Genomic DNA, 20,045 nt, shown 5'->3' with positions numbered 1-20,045 from the left:
CTGGAGATTAGCTTAACTAGTAAATCAAACAGCCTAGTTGTGTGGTCTTTTAAAAGCTAACACATAAACACTGTAAAATAAACGCACTGTACTTTTGCAAAGAGACATTTAACAACTTAGATTACTTCTTCTCTAGTACAGCATTCATACATATACAAGTTTAGATGGTGGTAAGTGATGACAAAATAGATCTTTCTGTTACAAAAAGAAAGTCTGGGCTTTAGAGAAAAGGTGAAATAATAACCACAAGTTTTTAAAAAGCCAGTCTGGCAACAGTAGTGGATAGCAGGTCTTATCTTACTTGGCAACTGGTAGGTAGTTCTGATTATTATTAAAAACAACTGTAGAGGCCTCCCCAGAAGGAGACCTATCTTCTCTTCTAGTTAACCTTTATAAAAATATCAGCCTGCTGGATAATGAATTTGAAAACATGTGACACATTCAGAACAAACTTCTCTCAGTCCTTTAAGGGAGTACCTCTCAAGATTGAAAGGAGACCAGTATTCATGCTCTTTGAACCATCCACTAGCTACCAAGTCATCAGTTCTGAAGCAATGATGATCCTGATGTCTGTGAGGAAAGCACCTATGTGTTGTTATAAGCCAACCAGCTAAAACCACTTCAGAGAGGTCAGTGAAGAGTCCTTGAATGGTAAAAACTACCAGTTCATAGAATGAAACTCCTAACAGAGAAGTTCCCATTATCCACTATCTGCATTGTTTGGTCCCCATTTACCTAACAGGTAGGATAAAAAACAGTAACTGCAAATGCTTACACATTTAAAACAGAGAGGCTATCACATCGTGTTGATTAAAGCTAGCCCAGAAAACAGTACTTGGAGCTGAATATTTCAGCATTGAGAAATGTGGATTCACTGATAAAAAACAGAAAGGAGCTTGACTGAAAAAGTTGTAAATCATCTTATGAGAATCAGTCCAGTCCAGAAGCATAGTTCACGTAACATCGAAATTCATTGGCTAAATTTCGCAAGTGTTTTGGAATAAACTTGCATATCTTCACACCAAGGTGCTTTGCTGCCTGATCCTCCATGACTGCACCTGCAGCAAAAATAATTAGTATTTGATGAGAAAAACAGTAACAGAATGTTTGGGCTTTTTTAATAGCTCCTCCCAAATGCATATATACAGAGCCTGCTTTTTTTTAAGGAAGCAGCTACACTGTCAGCCCTCTTTAACAACTGAATCTATAGGGAAATCTAAAATAAATATGAAAGAATGGAAGACACCCCAAGGAAATGAATGCCCTAGAAGTTTCATAAAAATAGGTAGAGGGTAAGATCAGTGCCCCTTTTATAGAAAACAGAAACTTGAACTCAATCTTCTAGCTACATGCCAAAGAAATTACATGGTAGGGAGCCATGGGAAATGCAAACAGATTACATATACTCTTCCACTTAAATAAACCGCAGTGTGATATTTACAGCTACACACAGAGAAACCATTTCCTTGAGCAGTATTTCTCAAACTTTGTAAACTGAAGGACCACCTATCCATTTTAGGGAAAAAAATTCTGAGAGCCACCCTTGTGCGTGACTGCCATGTGCAATTAGACAAAGAAGTAGGCTTTCTATGGCCATATATTCTTTTATTTTTTCTTTATTTTGCCTTTTGGTTGACTTCCCTCAAATTGTATGTATAGGGGTTTTTTTTTCAAAAGTTTCCTGGATGTCTTCAGATGTCTTGTAAGATTACAGTTTAAAAAACACCACGACTAAGGCATCTACTCATCACTTTTAAACCAGCAAGTACATCTTCATAAAGAAGGACCTGCAAGTACAGTTGGTAAGTTACTCAGTTTCAATGTTCTTATCACTGTTTTTTAATTCCTCCTGCTGTATTTCAGTGTCTAAGATCTCCTTACTTGAATCACAGTGGCAGAGTCCCCTCATACATTCATTCACATTACAGTTTCTATAATATTTCTATAAAACTCATAATGCCATATGAAAAAAGTACTGACTTCAACTATTAAAAACCACATGCCTTCAGTTTAAAATAAACGTTGAACTAAAATATGTAATAAAAAGCTTATGATACGTATTCCTTCTTGAATTAATGATAAATCAGTATTATTGAGTTAATATTTTTCTCACTTGAGTTTTTCTTTTTAGAGAAAAAGATGCTTAACGGTGACCTAATGTTTTTATTAATTATACCTGTGCAAAGCAGAATCTTTCCTCTTGTTAAGTATTTGATGGTCTCTGCAGTTTTTTGAAGACACTCCTCAGACAGATAGGGTGGATCTGCTATTACGATGTCAAAACTGTGTGGCAGGAGATTTTCAGGTAAGTTCAAAGGGTGGTTGTAATCATAGAAGATAAATTCTTCTCCATATACAGAAAACCTTCTGTCATACTCCAGTATACACACTGAAAAGTCTTTACCATCATGTTCTTTCAGTTTCTGGTACACACTTGGTGCACTAACACATGCTATCCTGAAGAAGAGAAAATAACTTAGAATATTAATTTAAAAGGCAAACAACAACAAAAAAACCCCTACAGCAGTCCTCAGGACTTCTTTAGGAAAACATTTTAAACACTAGTCCCAAAAATGTAAGCCATTCTTCCTCCATTCTAACAAATTAAGATTAACTACAGAGAAATTCTTATTTCAGAACAAGGAAATATTCCTGAAAACTTAAAAACAACCCCTTACAGAAATAGGAAGAGAACCAAGTTTTACTATCTGTTCTACAGCAATGTTGTATGAAAACAGGGAAAAGAATTGCAAGTCATTAACATGCTCTGGATCTCTTCATGTTTCTCAAAAATTAAAAATACTTACAGTAAACTTTTACAAGTCATGAAATGCTAAATGGTAAAATTAGTATGAACTATTAAATAATAGCATTTCTGCAATATCTGAACTGAAGAAAGGTGAAGTACAATGAGTAATTAAACTGCATGTTCTGTCTACCTAGTTGAAATGAAATATTTAAAACAAGACACGTTAAATCTACAATGTAATTAATAAAACCTACCTGCCGCCTTTTCCAGCTGCCACAATCGCTTCATTAGCCAGGCATGATGCAGTTTCATCGCTGTACCAAAACTGGCTCAGTTGCTGAGAAAGATAATGCACAGTTACAAACAACATCAAATCTTCGGACTGTGCTATGTACAGTTAGGTGTGGTGAGTCATATCTGAAGAAAACCAAAATCCATAGCAAATTCTCAGTTCATAAACTGTACAGCTGGAAAGATGCCTGTTTTCCTGACACGTCTTTTTACTTCTGTAATCCAGTGATACGCCGCAGACAGCTTTACACTGTGTGTTTGCAAAGCATTTACTTCAGTATCAGGAAAACCAAGTAATGCAAAACCACTGATGAGGTTAGTTCAAACCCAATATACAGATGCACAATATTTATGCACACATAAGTTGAGTTTCTTTAGAGGAAGAGGAGAAAGGAAGTTGAAAAGTGACAGTATAGAAGGAACTAAAGGATAAAAGCACTAAATCAGAAGAGATCAGAAAGAGGAAGAATAAAACCTCACAATACAGAGGCAAATCAAAAATCAGTCTGTCAGAAGAAAAAAAAAAAAGCAAAGCAGCCATCCACAAAACCAGAGAAAGAAAATACAGAAAGAAAAATAATATGAAAGGAAACATCACTTGATGATGTTACACTGTGTTTGTCTCAAACTCAGGGAAGGCTCTTTACTACCTTCACATGCCAAGCTGGAGTTAAAATTTCCAGAAGGGAAATTTCCAGAAGGGTGCTTCTGTTGGCAGCTTTATTCCCTCTCCATGTAATTTCAGTTTGTACCCCCCACACACACACATGTAGAACAGACAACCATACCCAGATTTAATATTAAAGCAAATATCCCTACAGTGTTATTGTCCAGGAATAGTTTGATTTTGCTGTTCTAGAAACATCTTGAGTATTCCCCTTTTTCATTTCATTTCATTATCCATCCACAAAAGAAACCTGGTGAAGGCTACTCCTCTAACTGTGCTTCATTCACTGAAGTTTATAGTTTCTTACCCAGTCTTCTTCTATTGAGCCAATGGAATATTGATTAAACCCTTGGGAGGTCTTCATGCCCTCTCTCTGCTGCTGTTCCAAATAGAACTCCTGGAGGGCAGCCAATGTATGGGATGAAAGCTGTGGAATGTCATCATCATCATCATCCATTTTTCTAGACATCAACCAGAGGAAAAAAAAAAAAATTAAATTAACCCTTTTTAATGGTGAATGCTTTTAATAATGGCATAGTCTCCTGAGGTAAAACAACCTTCACTGACAAGGCAGACTTAGTCTAACAGCTAACCAGGAAAACCTCCTAACAAGAGAAAACATACTCCCTCTACTTAGGAGCTCTTAAACCAGTGAAAGGCAGATTGGAAATAACATGTCTCCAGAGAGACTTCAGGAACAGCAGCAACACTGTTCCCTTGCTATATAACACAGATTTGGCTTGTACCGTTACAGGGAAGTTGTCATTACAGTTCTTGATTTCCTGAATCTATACACCTTTTTTGTATCAGCTTGCAGAAGAAAAAATCTTTGGTGGATCTGGCAAATCCTGTAGAAATTATTCCCTTCCCTCCTAAAAATAATGATAGCTACTGGTAATTCCTTCCCATGTTCAAAAGTCACAAAACTCTGACTCAAAATGAAGTAAACTAGCATTCTAGGACCTGCATCATCTGGCTTTAACTTCCACACCATAAAAAGATTCTGAATGCCAGAAACCTACAAACAAAAGGCAAGAAGCTGCAGGTGGTTTTTGCAGATAACACTACTTGGCCAAAAAATTGTGTATTTTGTGCATAAAAACATTAACACAACTCGTATCAAAAAGACACGGTATATACTAATGGAAATGTACCACCACTTTCAGAAAACTTGAACTGGGTTACGCTGCACAGCATCACTGAACCAGGCTCACCCTCGCCAGCTCCGCAGCATCTGCCCAGAGGGCAAGCTGAAGCGTTTGTGTCCTTCCTAGAAGAGACAGTGCCACCTCGTGGAACGAAGGTGATGAAAACAGGAATGTGGAAAGTATGTGAAAAGTACTGGAGAAAACCTTACAGCAGCCTTCCAGTACATAAAGGGGGCCTGCAAGAAATCTGGGGAGGGACTCTCTGTCAGGGAGTGTAGTGATAGGATGAGGGGTAACGGTTTTAAACTAGATTTAGATTAGATATAATTATGAAATTCTTTCCTGTGAGGGTGGTGAGACACTGACACAGGTTTCCCAGAGAAGCTGTGGCTGCCCCCCTCCCTGGCCGTGTTCAAGGCCAGGTTGGACGGGGCTTTGAGCAACCTGGGCTAGTGGAAGGTGTCCCTGCCCATGGCAGGGGGGTGGAACTGGATGATCTTTAAGGTCCCTTCCGATCCAAACCATTCTGTGATTCTATGTAAACTGGAAAAGATTCTTTTCTCAAAAAACGAATTTTCTCTGCATCTGATCCAAGAACTACTACACGAGCAATGACTTTAACAGAACTTGGAAACAGGCATACGCCTGCCTTTGTGCAGAAGTCACTGAAAGAACTGCATGCTGTCTGAACTGTGTGCAGCTTCAAAAGTTAAGTGTAATTTCAAGTATAGCTGCTCACGTTTTTTCTTCTCCCCATTCCCTGCACTGCAAAGAGAACTCCAAAATTCAAAGTCCCCACCCTTCCCCCCATGTTGCTCACCCTAGCAGAGCTTTCAAGACATTTCCTAAAACACAGCTTCTTACTTGCTGGAAAAATGGTACCCTTAACCTGCTCCTGTGAGATAACTCATCAGTATTCACTAATAGAATAATTACTCTGACACTTCACTGACACAGTTATGTACCTATATGTAGTAAGAGTAAAGCACTTGGCTTTTCCAGAGTATTGTTTATGGACTTGCTGGTTTCTGAGGCTGGGTTGGCCAAATAGGGAATGTTCAGAACCTAAAGACCCACCTATCCCATTAGCCTCAGGCAACAGGAGAATTCTGGAGTCAGCTACCTAGTAAAACCCTAGTTAAATTATGTATTATTTAAAGTATTTACTACAAAAATTGCTTGAAGTTCACAGAGATAATATAGTTTCTAGCAACAATGACCTAACAGTACGCAATGCTACAATCCATTTTGGGGCCTACACAAGAACTTTTTTTGTTAGGACATATATTAGAAGTTTAAAATCACTGCTCATCTCAGGCTTTCTTTTTCATTAAGTGCATCGTACATGTAGTAATCTGGTTTGCTATTATCCCCTAAGCAAGGAGACATCTATGCTTTGACACTTACAGTGAAACAGATGCAAACTTGCAGTTCTTAAGTCAAAAGCTGAAATTCTGATTTTATGTTCAGTGAGCCCATACAGGCATTTGCAAGGACTAAATCCATGCCTGTGAAATGAAACCCTCACTCATAAAACTGCCAATGAAGCATTACCCACTGTTTCAGTAGATTAAAAGGCAGACAGCCATAGACATCTTTTTTTAATAAATATTTTTTTCAGTTGATTTTTTTAATAGTCTTCCTTTTGGTTAGTAAATTAAAGCCTTAGGAACCAACCAGTAATTAACTGTGAGGCTGCAAGTAAAGATAACTCAGAACATATGGCAGAAATATTCTGTACGTCTACTAAGAACACCTTCAAAAATCAAGATATTTTTCTAAACATACATATACTGTCAACATATACTGACTTAGGTCACTCACATGAAGACATCTGCATGCTCAAGAACTACGTCATCATAAAACTATTAAAGTAAGGGAGTTTATGTGAACAAGACTTGTAAATTTCTTTGGCTTCAAGGAAGTTCTACTGCTTGAAAGCCCCTCTGCACCCCTCCATGACAGTTCACTGATCTCAAGTCCAGAAACAACCCTGAAAGTTTTGGGGGAGGATGGGAGGAAGCAGAGAAACCCACAGTGCCTCTGGCTCTTAGGGAGCCTTTACACCCCATTAAAGCCCAAGGCCCCTGAGCCCTGCGGCTCCAGGTGGCCCACCTGCGCTTGCCCCAGGCCCTGGGTCTCTACAGGAGCAGCCTGTGCTCTGTCCTCAGGCAGACTCTATGAGAGCCACATGGGGGGACAGGGCTGCATTTTAGGAATGCCCTGGGATTCAGAGCATCCGTAACACATAAGGTGCTGATACAGCCATATTACCTACACTAAACCCTTGCATTAATAGGAATACAAGGGTTAAAACTACCAACGTAGCAAATCTTCTTTACTATTAATTCCTAGCTTAAGTATTGCATTTGCATCTAATTAAAAAGCAAAACAATAAAGAAAACAGATTTCCAGTAACAGCTCAAGAATACAACATACAGAGTTTGGGAAAATGAGACTCATTGTGAAGTCAAAGTTCATCTAAAGGAAAGCAGGAAAAAAAGGGGGTAAGCCCCCACAGATACAGTGGAACATGAACAGGCAGGGTCACGTTCATAGGGTAAAATGGCAAATTTGAATGTTACTGGCCTCTAAAGGGCCAGATCTACCCATAACATGGGAAAAGCGAGGTGACTGCAACTACACCACATGGCCTACTGCTCACACAGTGCAGAAGGTAGGATGAAGGCGGTGGAGATGCCTGTAGACTCCTTACTCCCTCCGCCTCTGCACAGCTCAATCTCTGTATTAGCTGATGAACTGTTCAGGTAAATATCATCACTACAGAGTAACAGCTCTTCAAAAGAAAACAAAAAATAAATGAAAAGAGACAATACCAAGTGAAAACAGTAGCACAGGAGACTCCAAGGCCCTGTCTACACAAGAATACCTATTTAACATTAGTTTCCTGCTGTCATGTATGAAAACTCTAATTTTATAGAGCCAAATTCTAAAGTGGAGAAAAAAACCAGCCCAAGTTAGAAGGAACACTATGGAAAAATTAACTCACTCAAAAATTCCTACAGTCTTTGGTCCCCTGTATGTTTGGTCTACCCATAACTATGAAATTATAATAATCTGGAAACCAGTACTCTTTGAGATAGAGTGCAGCTTTATGCCCAAATGTAACTAACTGTGTGACCCCATCCAGAGAAGTCTGGAAACTTGCAGTCACCAGGTCAGCTGAGGTAAGCTGCCACCTTGCATTATAGCTCACCCCATAAAGAGAGACAACGTAGCTTGCTCCAGACGTCAGACTTTTCTACATCCACAGCATTACTCGAGAGGAAGCTCCTCTTCTGTGGGGGAAGGCAGGCAGGAGGCGGGATCCATATTTACCAAGCCACCTCAAAAAATAATCTCATTGTGAAGTATACAACTGCTTTTTCAGAGCTTTTACCAATAGATTGCACCAAAGGCGACTGGCTAACATTTCTCTCCCAAAGAGGAAGCGTCAACCTAACTCATGTCTTAAGACAGGCCTCCCAAATGCCCACGCAACTTGGAAATACCATTTGGTAAGTGTACAAGCAGAATGACACGTTGCTGCTCTGCCAGTTTCCAATGCTCATTTTTTTATGGTACCCTAAAGATGTCATCTCAATGTAATAAAATGTTCCTTAGCTGAAAGGGAAAGGAGAGACTAGGGAAAGGAGATGAAGGGCCAAGGAATGGGAATACAACTGGAAAGTCACCCTGCTCATCACTGGGAAGGGGAAGGAATAGGGTGGCATTTGCCCCTTTTACCAAGAATATAAAAAGCACATATGCAACCTCAGAAAACATTTTATTCTGGAGTAACTTGGACCTATGGATAGATAGCATGAAATGGAGTTAAACATAGTTGTATTTTTCCCAAGCAACCCAAGTCAGTATTTGAGACAAACAGCTCATCATCTACGGTGTTCACAACACATATCAAGAAAAGCTGGACAATGACGTGTAATTGTAATGAAAATGACCTGGAAGGGGCTGCAACCACCTGCTTGGAGGTGAACATGTCCCCATCAGAGGGACTGGAAAGTTAATAAAAGGCTCGACATGTGCCCTACTACCTTCAAAACAGGGAGGTACTGTGCTCTGCTCAACCTTCAGCTTCTTAATGCATACAGGTGGCCAAACTAACCCACACATACACGCCGAGGGTAGTAAAAGCCCAGACAGAGAAACCTTCTCTCCTACTGGAAACAATTTTTCAGATCTTTAAATCCTAAAAAAAAAAGAGTTGATTGTCAGTGATTTGACAAGATACTGGGAGTATTGCCAAACGTACTTTCACAGGAACAACTGACAGAACAAAGTCTATGAAATACTTCACTCAAAAGTAATTTCGACAAAAAAATCCTCCTGCTAGCTAGCGTGGTCTAGTCAGAAGAAACTGAGTACTGCTAGGCCATACCTACATCTGTTTTGTAAAGTCTCCTAATACAAATCAAAACTTCTCAAACATCCATCCTCAAGCACAGGCAGCCAGCTTGCTCCCCTAGGAAAACCTCAAAACCTCGTTTTTGTAGCCCAGGTGCCATGAAACAGAACATTCTCTGAACAGGATGGCCAAGCTGGGGGACTTCAGAAAAGCAGAACTGACAAACCTGCACACAAACCTGAAGCAGTTTTCTTATGTACTAATGGTTTTGTGGAGTAGGGGAAGAGGGACGAGGCAGGATTTGTGGACCCGGAGCAGCTTACCTGCCATGGATCTGAGAACAGCTCCATTTCAGGATTAAGTCTGGAGAATTTTTTGTTAACATCCATGCAAATGGTTCAAGAGGAAAGCGGTACTAGTTCAGATTAAGGGTTGATACTGGTCATTCTTCTGTCCTGAAGGTGCCTAAAAGCAGCTGTCTTGGAGTGAGATAAGGCAAGTGTATGTGATGACTCCAGAACTCTATACTCTCCCAGACTTTAAGCATTTTCCACTAAAGGAGTTGTTTCTGCCTCTGAAGTGATTTATTCTGTGAATGCAGTTCTCTTAGAGACACTTGTCCAATATCCCTTAAATTCACATAGTTTTTTAATCTATAATATCAGCTGGTAAGAAGTTTTATTTTACGAATAACTACCTCATCTTGCTGTGAACATGGCTACTACCTTCACATGATGCAAATACCTCATGTACTGGAAGAGAAAGCAAATGGTTGAGCCTTTATACACTCTCCAACTCATTCCATGAGTCATTTCACAGACACCTGTAAGTCACCCCCCTTCCCTCACTCTGCAAGTTGGCTCTTTTCTAGTCTGAAGGGTCTTAACTCCCACTAACTGGCTGACAAATGTCTTTCCATGCATTTGCTCATCCTTTTAAAATGCTTCTAATGTACCCTTTTTTTTAGATGAGACTAGAACTCTATGCAATATCTAAAATACAGGTGATGTTAATGTTAATTTAACTTATAGTAATGTTAATTTAACGATGTTTTCTGTTACAGTATATCACTTTCCCTCAAAAATTCTAATGTTTGATGTGCTTTTCTGGCTGCCACCAAACACTGATATAATGTTTTTGGAAAATCACATATGATAATCCCAGTCTCCTGCCTGAGTGGTAATGCTGTCTGATGACATGATTAAGTAGAATTTACAAAGAAATTTAAAAGGATCTGCCAAGAGCTTCAAGATATCAGCACATACAGAACAAAACTAAACAGCAGTTCTGGTCCCTTCATCTCAACAAAAAGCAGAGAAAATACTGAAAAGGTTGAATATGGGTAATGAGACATCCGAAGACTAGAACAGCTTTTCAAAGGGAATGAGCAGAAGGAAGAAGCAACTGAGAAGGGGTATGACAGAGCATCTAACCACGAATGGCATGAACATCACAGGCAGAGATCAACTACTGTTTTCCAAGGCAGGAACTAGAATGCAACAAGAGTGGGCTGCAAGAGCCTGGTTCAAAAAAACCTGAAAGGAGCTGGTTCTTGACACAAGGTGTTGCTGAGCTACAGAATCCACCAGTGATATTTCATAGTGCTTCAAAGGGATAAAGTTTATGGAAGAACAAAGATTACTAAATATTTAGAAATAGCATTGTATTCGAAAAGTAAGGTTTGAAAGCCTAGTGGCTACTTGAAGATGTAAAGTATGATGTATTCTAGCCCCGTTCTCATCTCTCTTAAATAAGCACAGAGAGTAGGCTGGACTCGGAACCGCTGTTATCCTCCTGCACGTGAATGACGGAACGCTGGCAGTTTCTGAGGAAGGCCCTCTTTTCCTGTTCCCTTCCGTATTTAGTTACTTCGCGCCCACTGCTGCAAGCACTTAGCCCCCGCGCCCCTCCGGCGCCCCCAGCACGCTGTCGGAAAGGCGAGCCCACCGCCGCCCGCCAGCCCGCTCCTCGGCCGCCATCCGCCCCAGGGCAGCCCCGGCAGGAGCCTCCCGCCCCCCACCTCAGCCGCCCCTTCCGAGCTGGGAGCGGCGCGTCCTCGCCGCGGCGGCCGCGACTCCCTTCCGCCTCCCCCAGGCCCGGGGCGCTACAGGCCGCCCCGCTGGCAGCGGCCCGCCGGCCAGGCCCGGCCCCTCCGCTGCGGGAGAGGCCGGCCGGGGGCAGAGCGCGGCCCGGCCCCGCCGCTCGCGGGGAGCGGAGCGCCGCCGCCCTCAGCGGGGGAAGGCGGGCGGGTGGGCAGGCGGCCGCAGGGCCGCGCCACCCCGCCCCGAGCCCGCCTCCTCGGCCCACTCACCGGCCGCCAGGTCCCCCCGCGCACGCGGACCTCTCCCGCCGCTGCCCAGCGCCGCCGCCCCCTGCCGGGCTCTGCGGGCGGCCGGGCCGGGCGGGGCGGGACCCCGCGGCTGCCCCGCCCTTGGCCGGAACGGGCGCCCGGCGCTGAGGCGGCGCCGTGCGCCTGCCTGTGCCGGCCCGCGGAGCGGCTGCGCCGGCCCGCGCCGCCCTGCCCTCACCCGCCCCTCGCGGGCCCTCGCGCACTGCGGCGGGGGTCCGGCTGCGCGGGCGTCTCGGCCCGGCACGCCCGGCCGGGGCGCGGCCGCCTTGAGGGGCCGCCGGCAGCCGGAGGGGCGCCTTCGCTTCGCTCCGCCTTCCGCCACTGAGGTGGCCGGGGTGTCGTTAAAGCGATCTGCGGAAAGGTTTCCAGCTTAAGTACGAGCTGCTGAAAACGTTATGACCTGCGGAGGGAGCCGCCGCGGGGAGCCGCCTCAGCGCCGCCGCCGTTCGCCAGGGGAAGGCGCCCGCCCGCCGCCCGTCCGGCACTCACTGCAACGGGTACGGAAACCCGAGACAGGACATACCTCAAGTTAGACACCCCAGGGCAGCCACTTCTGTTAGACGTGGAAATCTCAGAGGGATCTCGAGTTCGATGTCGGCGTTCGAAAGCAATGAGCCTCCACACCAGCCTAGCTCCCCAAACTGTTTTTCTTGATCTGGCTCTCCAGTCTTCCCCTTTGAATTAAGCGATACCAAGTTGGAACAAGCTCCCTTTCTGGCACACGGAGTCCAGCTGCTGCTTAGTTTCAAAAGATAGCAAGTTTCAATTCACTGCATCTTTCCCTTTTGGTGTAAAAACTTCCCTTCTCCCCGTTTCTCACATTGTGCAGGCATCATCCCAGACTGCCCCAAACCAAAAAAGCTTAACAACTTCCTCACCACTGTTTTTTTCATTCCTTCTCTATAAAGTCTGGCAATTTGTAATAAGCATTTTCACGACTGCCTATTTTTCAGTGACTCTCCTATAAACCATCTCCTAGAAGCTTGCCCATCATATCATTTATAAGCAGCCCAACAGCAGACTCTACCATTCTGCAGAGCTCGATGTTTCTGTTGGCAATGTGTTGAATAAGAAACTTCTATTTTTACCTACAACCTGTTGAACATATATCTGCTGCAACACTTCCCTGTGGCTGAACAGAAAGTCTTGCACTCAGCACTGGGCACCTACGAGCAGAGTAGAGCCATTTCCTTGGACAACAGAAATACTAAATTCTCATAAAATATTTTTGCAGCAGAGCTTATGTATACAGCAGAGAATCAATTCCCCTTGCCACCACAGGATGTGGGGATAGGCTGATTTTTTCTTGAGATCCCCATACCTTTTACCTCTCTCTTGCACTCAGAAACAAGGCCTTGCATGAGAGTAATAGAACTGTGGGCATTTCCATTTGGTTTTTAAAGACTTCCAAGGAGTCTGGATCTGGCATTCAGTGCATTACCTGCTTTGTCTTTGAAAGGTCTTGCCAAAAAAGGTCTTCATCCCAGCATAAAAGATTGCCCTGTGTGGAGTGCACCCATATCCATTAATTCTGTAAATTTAAGCCATCACTGCTGTAATTTTAAAAAACAAAAAACAAAAACCATTTTCTCTGCATTGCTGCAAAGTGACAGTTACCTGACACCTGTATAATATTACCAAGTGCAGTAAGAAATTTGGTTTAGATTCTACAAAGAAGTGACACTTGAGCAATTTTCCTATTTCATGCATGCTTGTAAAGCATTTTATGTGAGAAATGTTCTTCACAGGGCTGATAACAGAAGGATAAAGGAGACTGGGCAGAGACACTCTCTATCCAGATTTCCCAGAGCAACAGTCACTACTGTGATGAGTGATTCCTCCTCATCAGGAGGGTTACAGAGATGACCTAAGGGCACATGGCTGTGCAGGGGCTTGGGGGGTGGGCAGGGTGACATTATTTAGGTTATAATATCAGATACCACTTGGCAGTGAACAGACAGCTTAGGACCCTGCTTGAATCCATGTTACAAGATGGTTCTAGGAGGAAGGCTCAGGAGGAGCTTGTGTGACCCTGTAGGAAGGAAAACAGGTCATATCTTGCAAAGCAATTTCTTTGGGATGCGAGGACAAACGAACCACATTCGTAAAGTGCACCCTGCAAGAAATTTCTTATTAATAATTAGGTTTTATTGTTTCCTAATCTTTTTTGCAGTAAGGGATTTCTAGTTAAGCTATCTCCCCTATCCTTTTCCCCATATCACACAGCAGTGACACCGGTGACATAGACCACTGCTAGTGGGCTAAAGCACTAATACATTTGCTAGTACTCTGTGTCAGACCAGATCAGATACATAGCATGAAACATTTTAAAAAGCATAGTTTGACACTGGAAAGTAATAGCAATTTGTTATCATAAGGCTTTTGTGGTTTGGTGTTTTTCTTTTATAGTCTATTGTATTTTCTCCTTTATTAAAGGAATCCTATACTTTTCAGTCCTCTTGCTGTAGCACAAAGTCATAGCCATATAAAAAAGTATAATCAGTTTTAACTAATATAAAAATAGATTATTAAATTCCAATTGTAGAATCTCTGCTGTTGCACTCTAAAAAAATTTAATAGCTTTTCCTCCAAAAAAATCTCAACATTTTTAGGGCTGGCAAACCAACTGGACGTTCATTTGGAAGGCAGCCAAACATGCAGTGTTTTACAACCATACAAGAATTACTTCTAGTGAATGTCAACATAATCCTACTTCTGAAGATGGAAAATAATAAAGTGGAAATATTCTACCTGCAGCACAACCTGCAACATCTCATCTTTGCAAGAGACTTACTGCACTTTTTCTTCCAACACTGAGCTGTTCTACAGATAGATGCAGGATACAACATGCATTAGAGCCCTGTGGGGTGGCTCTGCCAGCCAGGTGCATCACAGCTTCCTGCAACCTTGGGTCATGCGGTAGGACAGACTATCAGTCAGCCTCAAACGCTTGCAGTCGCTCTCTAATTCAAGTACAGTAGTGAGTTTTCAGCCTCAAACAGTTTATAGACCCCCAACTCTTTCTCTATTGGAGATGCAAATCTTAGAAACATTACAGAGATACGTGAGCACAGTGACTTCTTTCTACTTTGCCAGGCTTTGTGGATCCCTTGGAAGTAATTCAGGGACCACAAAGAGGGTTACAGTCTTCAGACTGAAAAATACTCTTCTTAAAAGTGACTAGTCATTTAATACCACCTAGTGGTATTGACATTTTAAATGGATTTTTGAAGTAATTAACCCAAAACACCTGAAACAGAATTACCAGCATCTATCCTTCATACATTTTAATACCCCCATTGATTTTACTATGCCATATTGCCCCGATTTATGCTGTTCTCTCAAAAAAAGTCCTGAGATACATGCTAACATACAAACTTGATGGAATTTTCTGGCCAGAGCCTTCTCACAGTTGTTTTTGCTTCCCCCCACCCCCAAGATGGAATCACTCTGCCATCACAAGAAGCAGGAAGGAAAATATATAAAATATATTTAGCAAAACCAGTAAAATTAAAGTGGAACAGAAAATGCAGTCAAGTAGCAAACATTATGTACAGCAGCAGATTTTACAGTTTTTCCCTAACACATACCTCTGCACTTATTTCACACTCTTTTTAAGGAGAAGGAAGAAAATAGAAATAAGCTAATGTTAAAGAAAACATCTTTTTTTCCTGAACAGTAATGGGGTTTATCACTGTTTCTTGAAACTCCAATTCAGACTATATATCTCTAAGAAAAATAAGAGGAGGACACCATTTTCTCTAGTCCCTAGAGTAAAATTACACTCTCCTCCTTTTATGGACTATACTGCTATCTTAAATAGTTACACTCACAGGATCCAGACATTATCTGGCCATCTTAAGGGATGTAGGTAACAAACATTTTAACCAAGATACAAAACAAGTATCTGATTTTTCCAGCTTTCCTGAGGCTGAGTGAATTGTTTAAATACATATGCGCTTATCAAAATCCATGTTACAGTACATTTTTAACAGTAGTTTGTTAAGAAATAATGAAAGTGCATAACAGCCTAAAAGCAGGCAAAAAGTACTTCAGAAGAACAGTCTTTCCTTAAAGTGGCAGAAGAACGTAAGCTTTCCCCAAAGTAGTGTTGATTTTACATGAGGACATCAGTCATCTTCCTAAAGACGATGGTGTGGTGTGGGGCTTTGTGTTTTTTGTTGTCTGAGTTACAACAATCATTTGTATGAACAAAAGACCATTAGAAGTATTGGTGCAGTTCTAAAATGAAAACAAATGTCCTGACAACTTATTAAACCAAGTTATGAATGAGGCTTTCAAATCAATACTTGTTTTGAAGTCTGGTGACAACTTTCATTCAGTAAACACCAAACACAGAGATTGGAAGTGATTTGAATATGCCACAAACCCAAACTGCATCATCCAAAGCAGTAAGTTAAAGCAAATCAAACATTCACACCTTCGCAACCATGAACAGTGGGCCAGACAAAGAGGGGAAGAACACCAGAAGTACATCACACCCAAAGCTCTGCCTTAGTCTCACTTGCAAAAGCAACAGTGTGTCAGAAAAATCAAGTCCAAAAACTTCTGATATATGTTAAGGTGAAAGAAGTTGTTCCCGAAGATTCAAATACTGAAGGGAGAAAAAACTAGTGATAAGTTACGTATCAGTCACAATGGGTAACTTCAGTGTTCTCTTTGGAGACATAGATTTGTCTGGAATGTTTCCCAAAATAAAAAAGATTTTATTATTTAATTAACAAAACCCACACTGATAGTATTGCATTTCATACAATTCCAAAACAGCACTTTCTCTTTTCCCCCAAAAAATGTGTTGATGAAATAGTAGACTTTTACTAAGCCTTGTCAGGATGATACAGATTTATGGGATAAAAACTTGTATTATTATTTCTTTTTCTTCTTACAGATTACTTTATTTTTAATTACTTTTTTCTCCTCCTCCTCCCCTCTTCCAGTTCATGTACAATCTCCTCCTCAGTTGACCTGCCAGAGAAATTCCACTTGGAAGGTTGAGCTAATCTACCTTTCTGCCTATCACACATGGCAAATCAGTGAAGGAAAAAACCCACCACCAACTTCACCACACATGACTGAAGCAAATGTAAGTTCCATAAAGGCAAAATTGATCGGTTTTGCATACACTTACACAAACAAGTGTGAATAAAGGCTTTGTACCCAAATCATTCAAGTTTATTCCAGACCTCATATTTAAGGTAAAGCAGAATAGTTCCATTTTCTACATGAAAGGCTCTTGGACACTGCTGCTGTTAGTCTTAACAGTTGCTTTCAGGGATTTCCTCAAAATTACCTTAAATGTTTCTGTCCTTCACCAAAACATTCACTGAACTAAACCAGGCCAATATAAATATATAACTGGAATAATTTTACTTCTGAAACCAGTAAAATTCTAGTGATACGCACAGCCAAGATGTATAGCAAGCTGTTACCACCATAGTTATCACGTAGTTTTACTTTCAGGATTTGTGAAACTTTTTTCTGCCCCCCTCCGCCCCCCCCCCCCCTTTTTTTTAAAAAAAAAAAAAAAGTGAATGCATGAAAGTAAGAGGGGAACAATAGAAAAATAGTTGTAATTTATCCAAATGTATTATAGCACATTAGGAACTGCTGCCAGTAACTGAACTTTTCTGATATACTTCAAGTAACATAGATATCACTTACATGGGAACAGATTATGAGATTGGAGAACACTTCCATGCCAGATATCATCAGAAACTGTTTAGATTAAATCTACACCAAAAAAAAATTCAAGACCCAGAAATCAGTATTCCTTCTGGGTAGACAAACACCACCATTAAACTTTTTTTGGAGGGTGAGGGAAAAGATTGATTTTATATTCACAGCCACTTCTGGTAATTGTAGTCCAGTGTGAGATCCTGCTGCTGCACATCTAATCACATTTTTTCCTGTTGATGGACAAACTCATACCTTAAGTGAAGTAAATTAAAGTTACCCCATCAACTTAACTGAATTACTGTGCGTTCACAGTAGCCAAAGATCACAATGTGTAGCCTGAGGTTTCATAATGTTCCTAGTTTTGTTTCTGCTGTAAGGAGGTATAACAAATGCTATTTCAGGGATTCAACACAGGTGAGATTTTAGAAAAATATTAAACAAGAATACACACAAATCACACATGGCCAAAACAAAATAATAAAAGTCTTTAGTGGAAAACAATTTTATCCTCCTCCTGCTTATGCATCTTAAAAGTACACAAAGTGTTCATTTCAAAATTGAAAATTCAGTTGTGATAAGGCTTGATTACACAGCCATTTCCCAAGTCTTATTGCAACAAATCGTGAAATATTTCTATGTAACTTCTCATCTTCAACTGTACAGGTAAAACAATACTTGAAATCAACTAGCACTTCAATCCCTGTGTTTTTAATATATAAACTCAACATAGTACTGAATTATACATTTAAAATATTTACACACTCGACCAACAGCAGTACTAGCATTTATTGCCTTGAAACTGCATGTTCACTGCATGGAGGTTCCTTATTTTGCACAAATGGAACAAATAAAAGAGGATATTTTTTTCCTAATTATAAACTCTAGAATGGTTCAATGGGAGATTGAAATGTGCTGGGGAACGCTATTAGAAAGGATTTTATCAATTTCAAGTATCAAGCTGTAATAGACTGGAAAAATCACATGGATAATAGCTTTCCCTTGAGATTGGAAGGGTCTTCCAAATCTTTTATAAGAATGGCTTAAAAAGGACAGAAAGAGCAGGATAGGGAAAGAGAAGAAATGAAAAAGCAGAATCTACTTTAATTCACTGAGAAGGGGAAGCCAGGAATATCTTATTTCTCAGTTGCTAGGGCCCCAAGAAATCTCATAATGAAAAAGAGGTTTCGTAAGAAAGCTGAGAGCTTACAGCTCTAGAGCAAATCACACTCATGATTTGCTTCATGATTAGTGCTAGAAAGCATTAATCTCATTTACTGCAAAGAGAGCACAATCTACTCATATTAAACCCCAATTTACAGGGGGGGGAGTGGGGCAGGGCTGGCTCTTTAAATTTTAATTGTTATTAGGCTTTGGTTATACTGAGCAACTAGAACAGATAAGGGAGAAATTAGTGGTGTTTGTTCCTTGCAGAAAAGTATAAAAAAATCAAAACCAAACCAAACCAAACACCCTACCACCACAAGTGGCACTTGTCACAAGTAGAGGGGCCAAAGCCTGAATAACTAACAACTGTCCTCTCACTATGTAGACCAGAACAGAGGCACACTGGTGGGGAATCTTATCTTACCTAAGAAGCCACCGTTTCAATTGGCTGTAATTGAAATAACTACAATTTACAGCAAGCATTACTGTACTGCAGTAGACCAGTCTTAGGGAATACTGTACCACTGCTGCCTCTACTGGGCTTTATAATTATGAAAATCTGTTTTCATTACAGTAAATCTTACACCTCACAAAACTAAAATTAAAATATTTAATATTTACATAGCATCTCAGATCCTCAATGGATTTTATAGGCATAAGCTAATCCTCACAACATCCCTGTGAGGTAGGTAGATATTATCGCTATTTTAAACAACAACACAGTTCTAATGACTTGTCAATGGCCACAGAGGATCCAGTGGAAAAACTGATACAAAATTAGAGGAGCCTGGCTCCTACTCCTGCGCTTATATTCATCAAGCTACTTCCATAAAAAACACCCCTTCTTACGTAACTGTTTAACCAAAACTGAATTTACTTTAAGTGTTTCACAAGAAAAATGCTGCAATTTGTATTTTTGAATAGCTTTACAGATCATAAATTAGAATTTGCTTTACCTTTTAAAGTATTAGATTTTAAATGGACAACTGACTGCTTTGAGCAAGCTTATTTTCTAGAACTACATGGCTTAGATATAAAGGGATTTACCCAGATAAACACTGGGGCTTTAGTGAGTGCTATGCACTATCAAAGAGATGACGAGATGACTCTGATTCAAACCCCCTCTCTTTCAACTAGTAGGATTTGGACATGCTGAGAAAACAAGTTTCTCATTCCTGAGGAACAATGGTGAGCCCTTTATCACTAAACAGTGAAACACAAACCTCTGGGCAATAAGTAGCAGATTCTGACAGTAATTCAGTGAAGATAATTAAGGCATAAATGCACACGAAAGTAGAATTTTCATGTAGTAGTAGTCCACTTCTCCCTGTCCGTGTATATCTGTGCTTTCAAGGTGATCTTTAATTTTATGACCCAACTAAATCGTCATGGTTGTCAGCATCAAAAATTATAGGTTGAACAACACAAAATCATTATGCCAGCATTAGAACTATTTCAATGGGGAAGGAGCTGGCAAAATGGGAAAGAAACTACTTGATTTCTAGTCTCAGAATGAAAGCACTGGAATAATAATTGTTCTAGCAAAAAAAGTCTAGACAAATATATTTGTTACAATTATATCACGCAGCATTTAGAATTCAGTTTGAGTTGCC

The 20,045-nt window shown here is 40.8% G+C and overlaps 1 protein-coding gene across 5 annotated transcripts; it reads right to left on the bottom strand.

The window, feature by feature from the left end:
* Positions 1-68: 68 nt before the first annotated feature.
* On the bottom strand, positions 69-11,624 carry EEF1AKMT1 (EEF1A lysine methyltransferase 1). Of its 5 annotated transcripts, none has more exons than XM_074915632.1 (5): positions 11,533-11,624; positions 4,015-4,168; positions 3,004-3,086; positions 2,177-2,457; positions 69-1,058 (listed from the first exon to the last, which is right to left on the bottom strand). In XM_074915632.1, exons 2-5 carry the CDS (start codon positions 4,162-4,164, stop codon positions 931-933), a joined length of 642 nt encoding a protein of 213 aa, XP_074771733.1. In that variant the 5' UTR covers positions 4,165-4,168; positions 11,533-11,624; the 3' UTR covers positions 69-930. The 5 variants fall into 5 exon arrangements, with proteins under 5 accessions (XP_074771733.1, XP_074771741.1, XP_074771745.1 ...); XM_074915640.1 differs by lacking the exon at positions 11,533-11,624 and adding an exon at positions 11,242-11,375; XM_074915644.1 differs by lacking the exon at positions 11,533-11,624 and adding an exon at positions 8,911-8,962.
* Between the last annotated feature and the right edge of the window lie 8,421 nt (positions 11,625-20,045).

This window comes from Athene noctua, chromosome 1 (assembly GCF_965140245.1).
Source record: "Athene noctua chromosome 1, bAthNoc1.hap1.1, whole genome shotgun sequence".
Taxonomy (NCBI): domain Eukaryota; kingdom Metazoa; phylum Chordata; class Aves; order Strigiformes; family Strigidae; genus Athene; species Athene noctua.
This window is presented reverse-complemented; position numbering and strand designations above follow the sequence as displayed.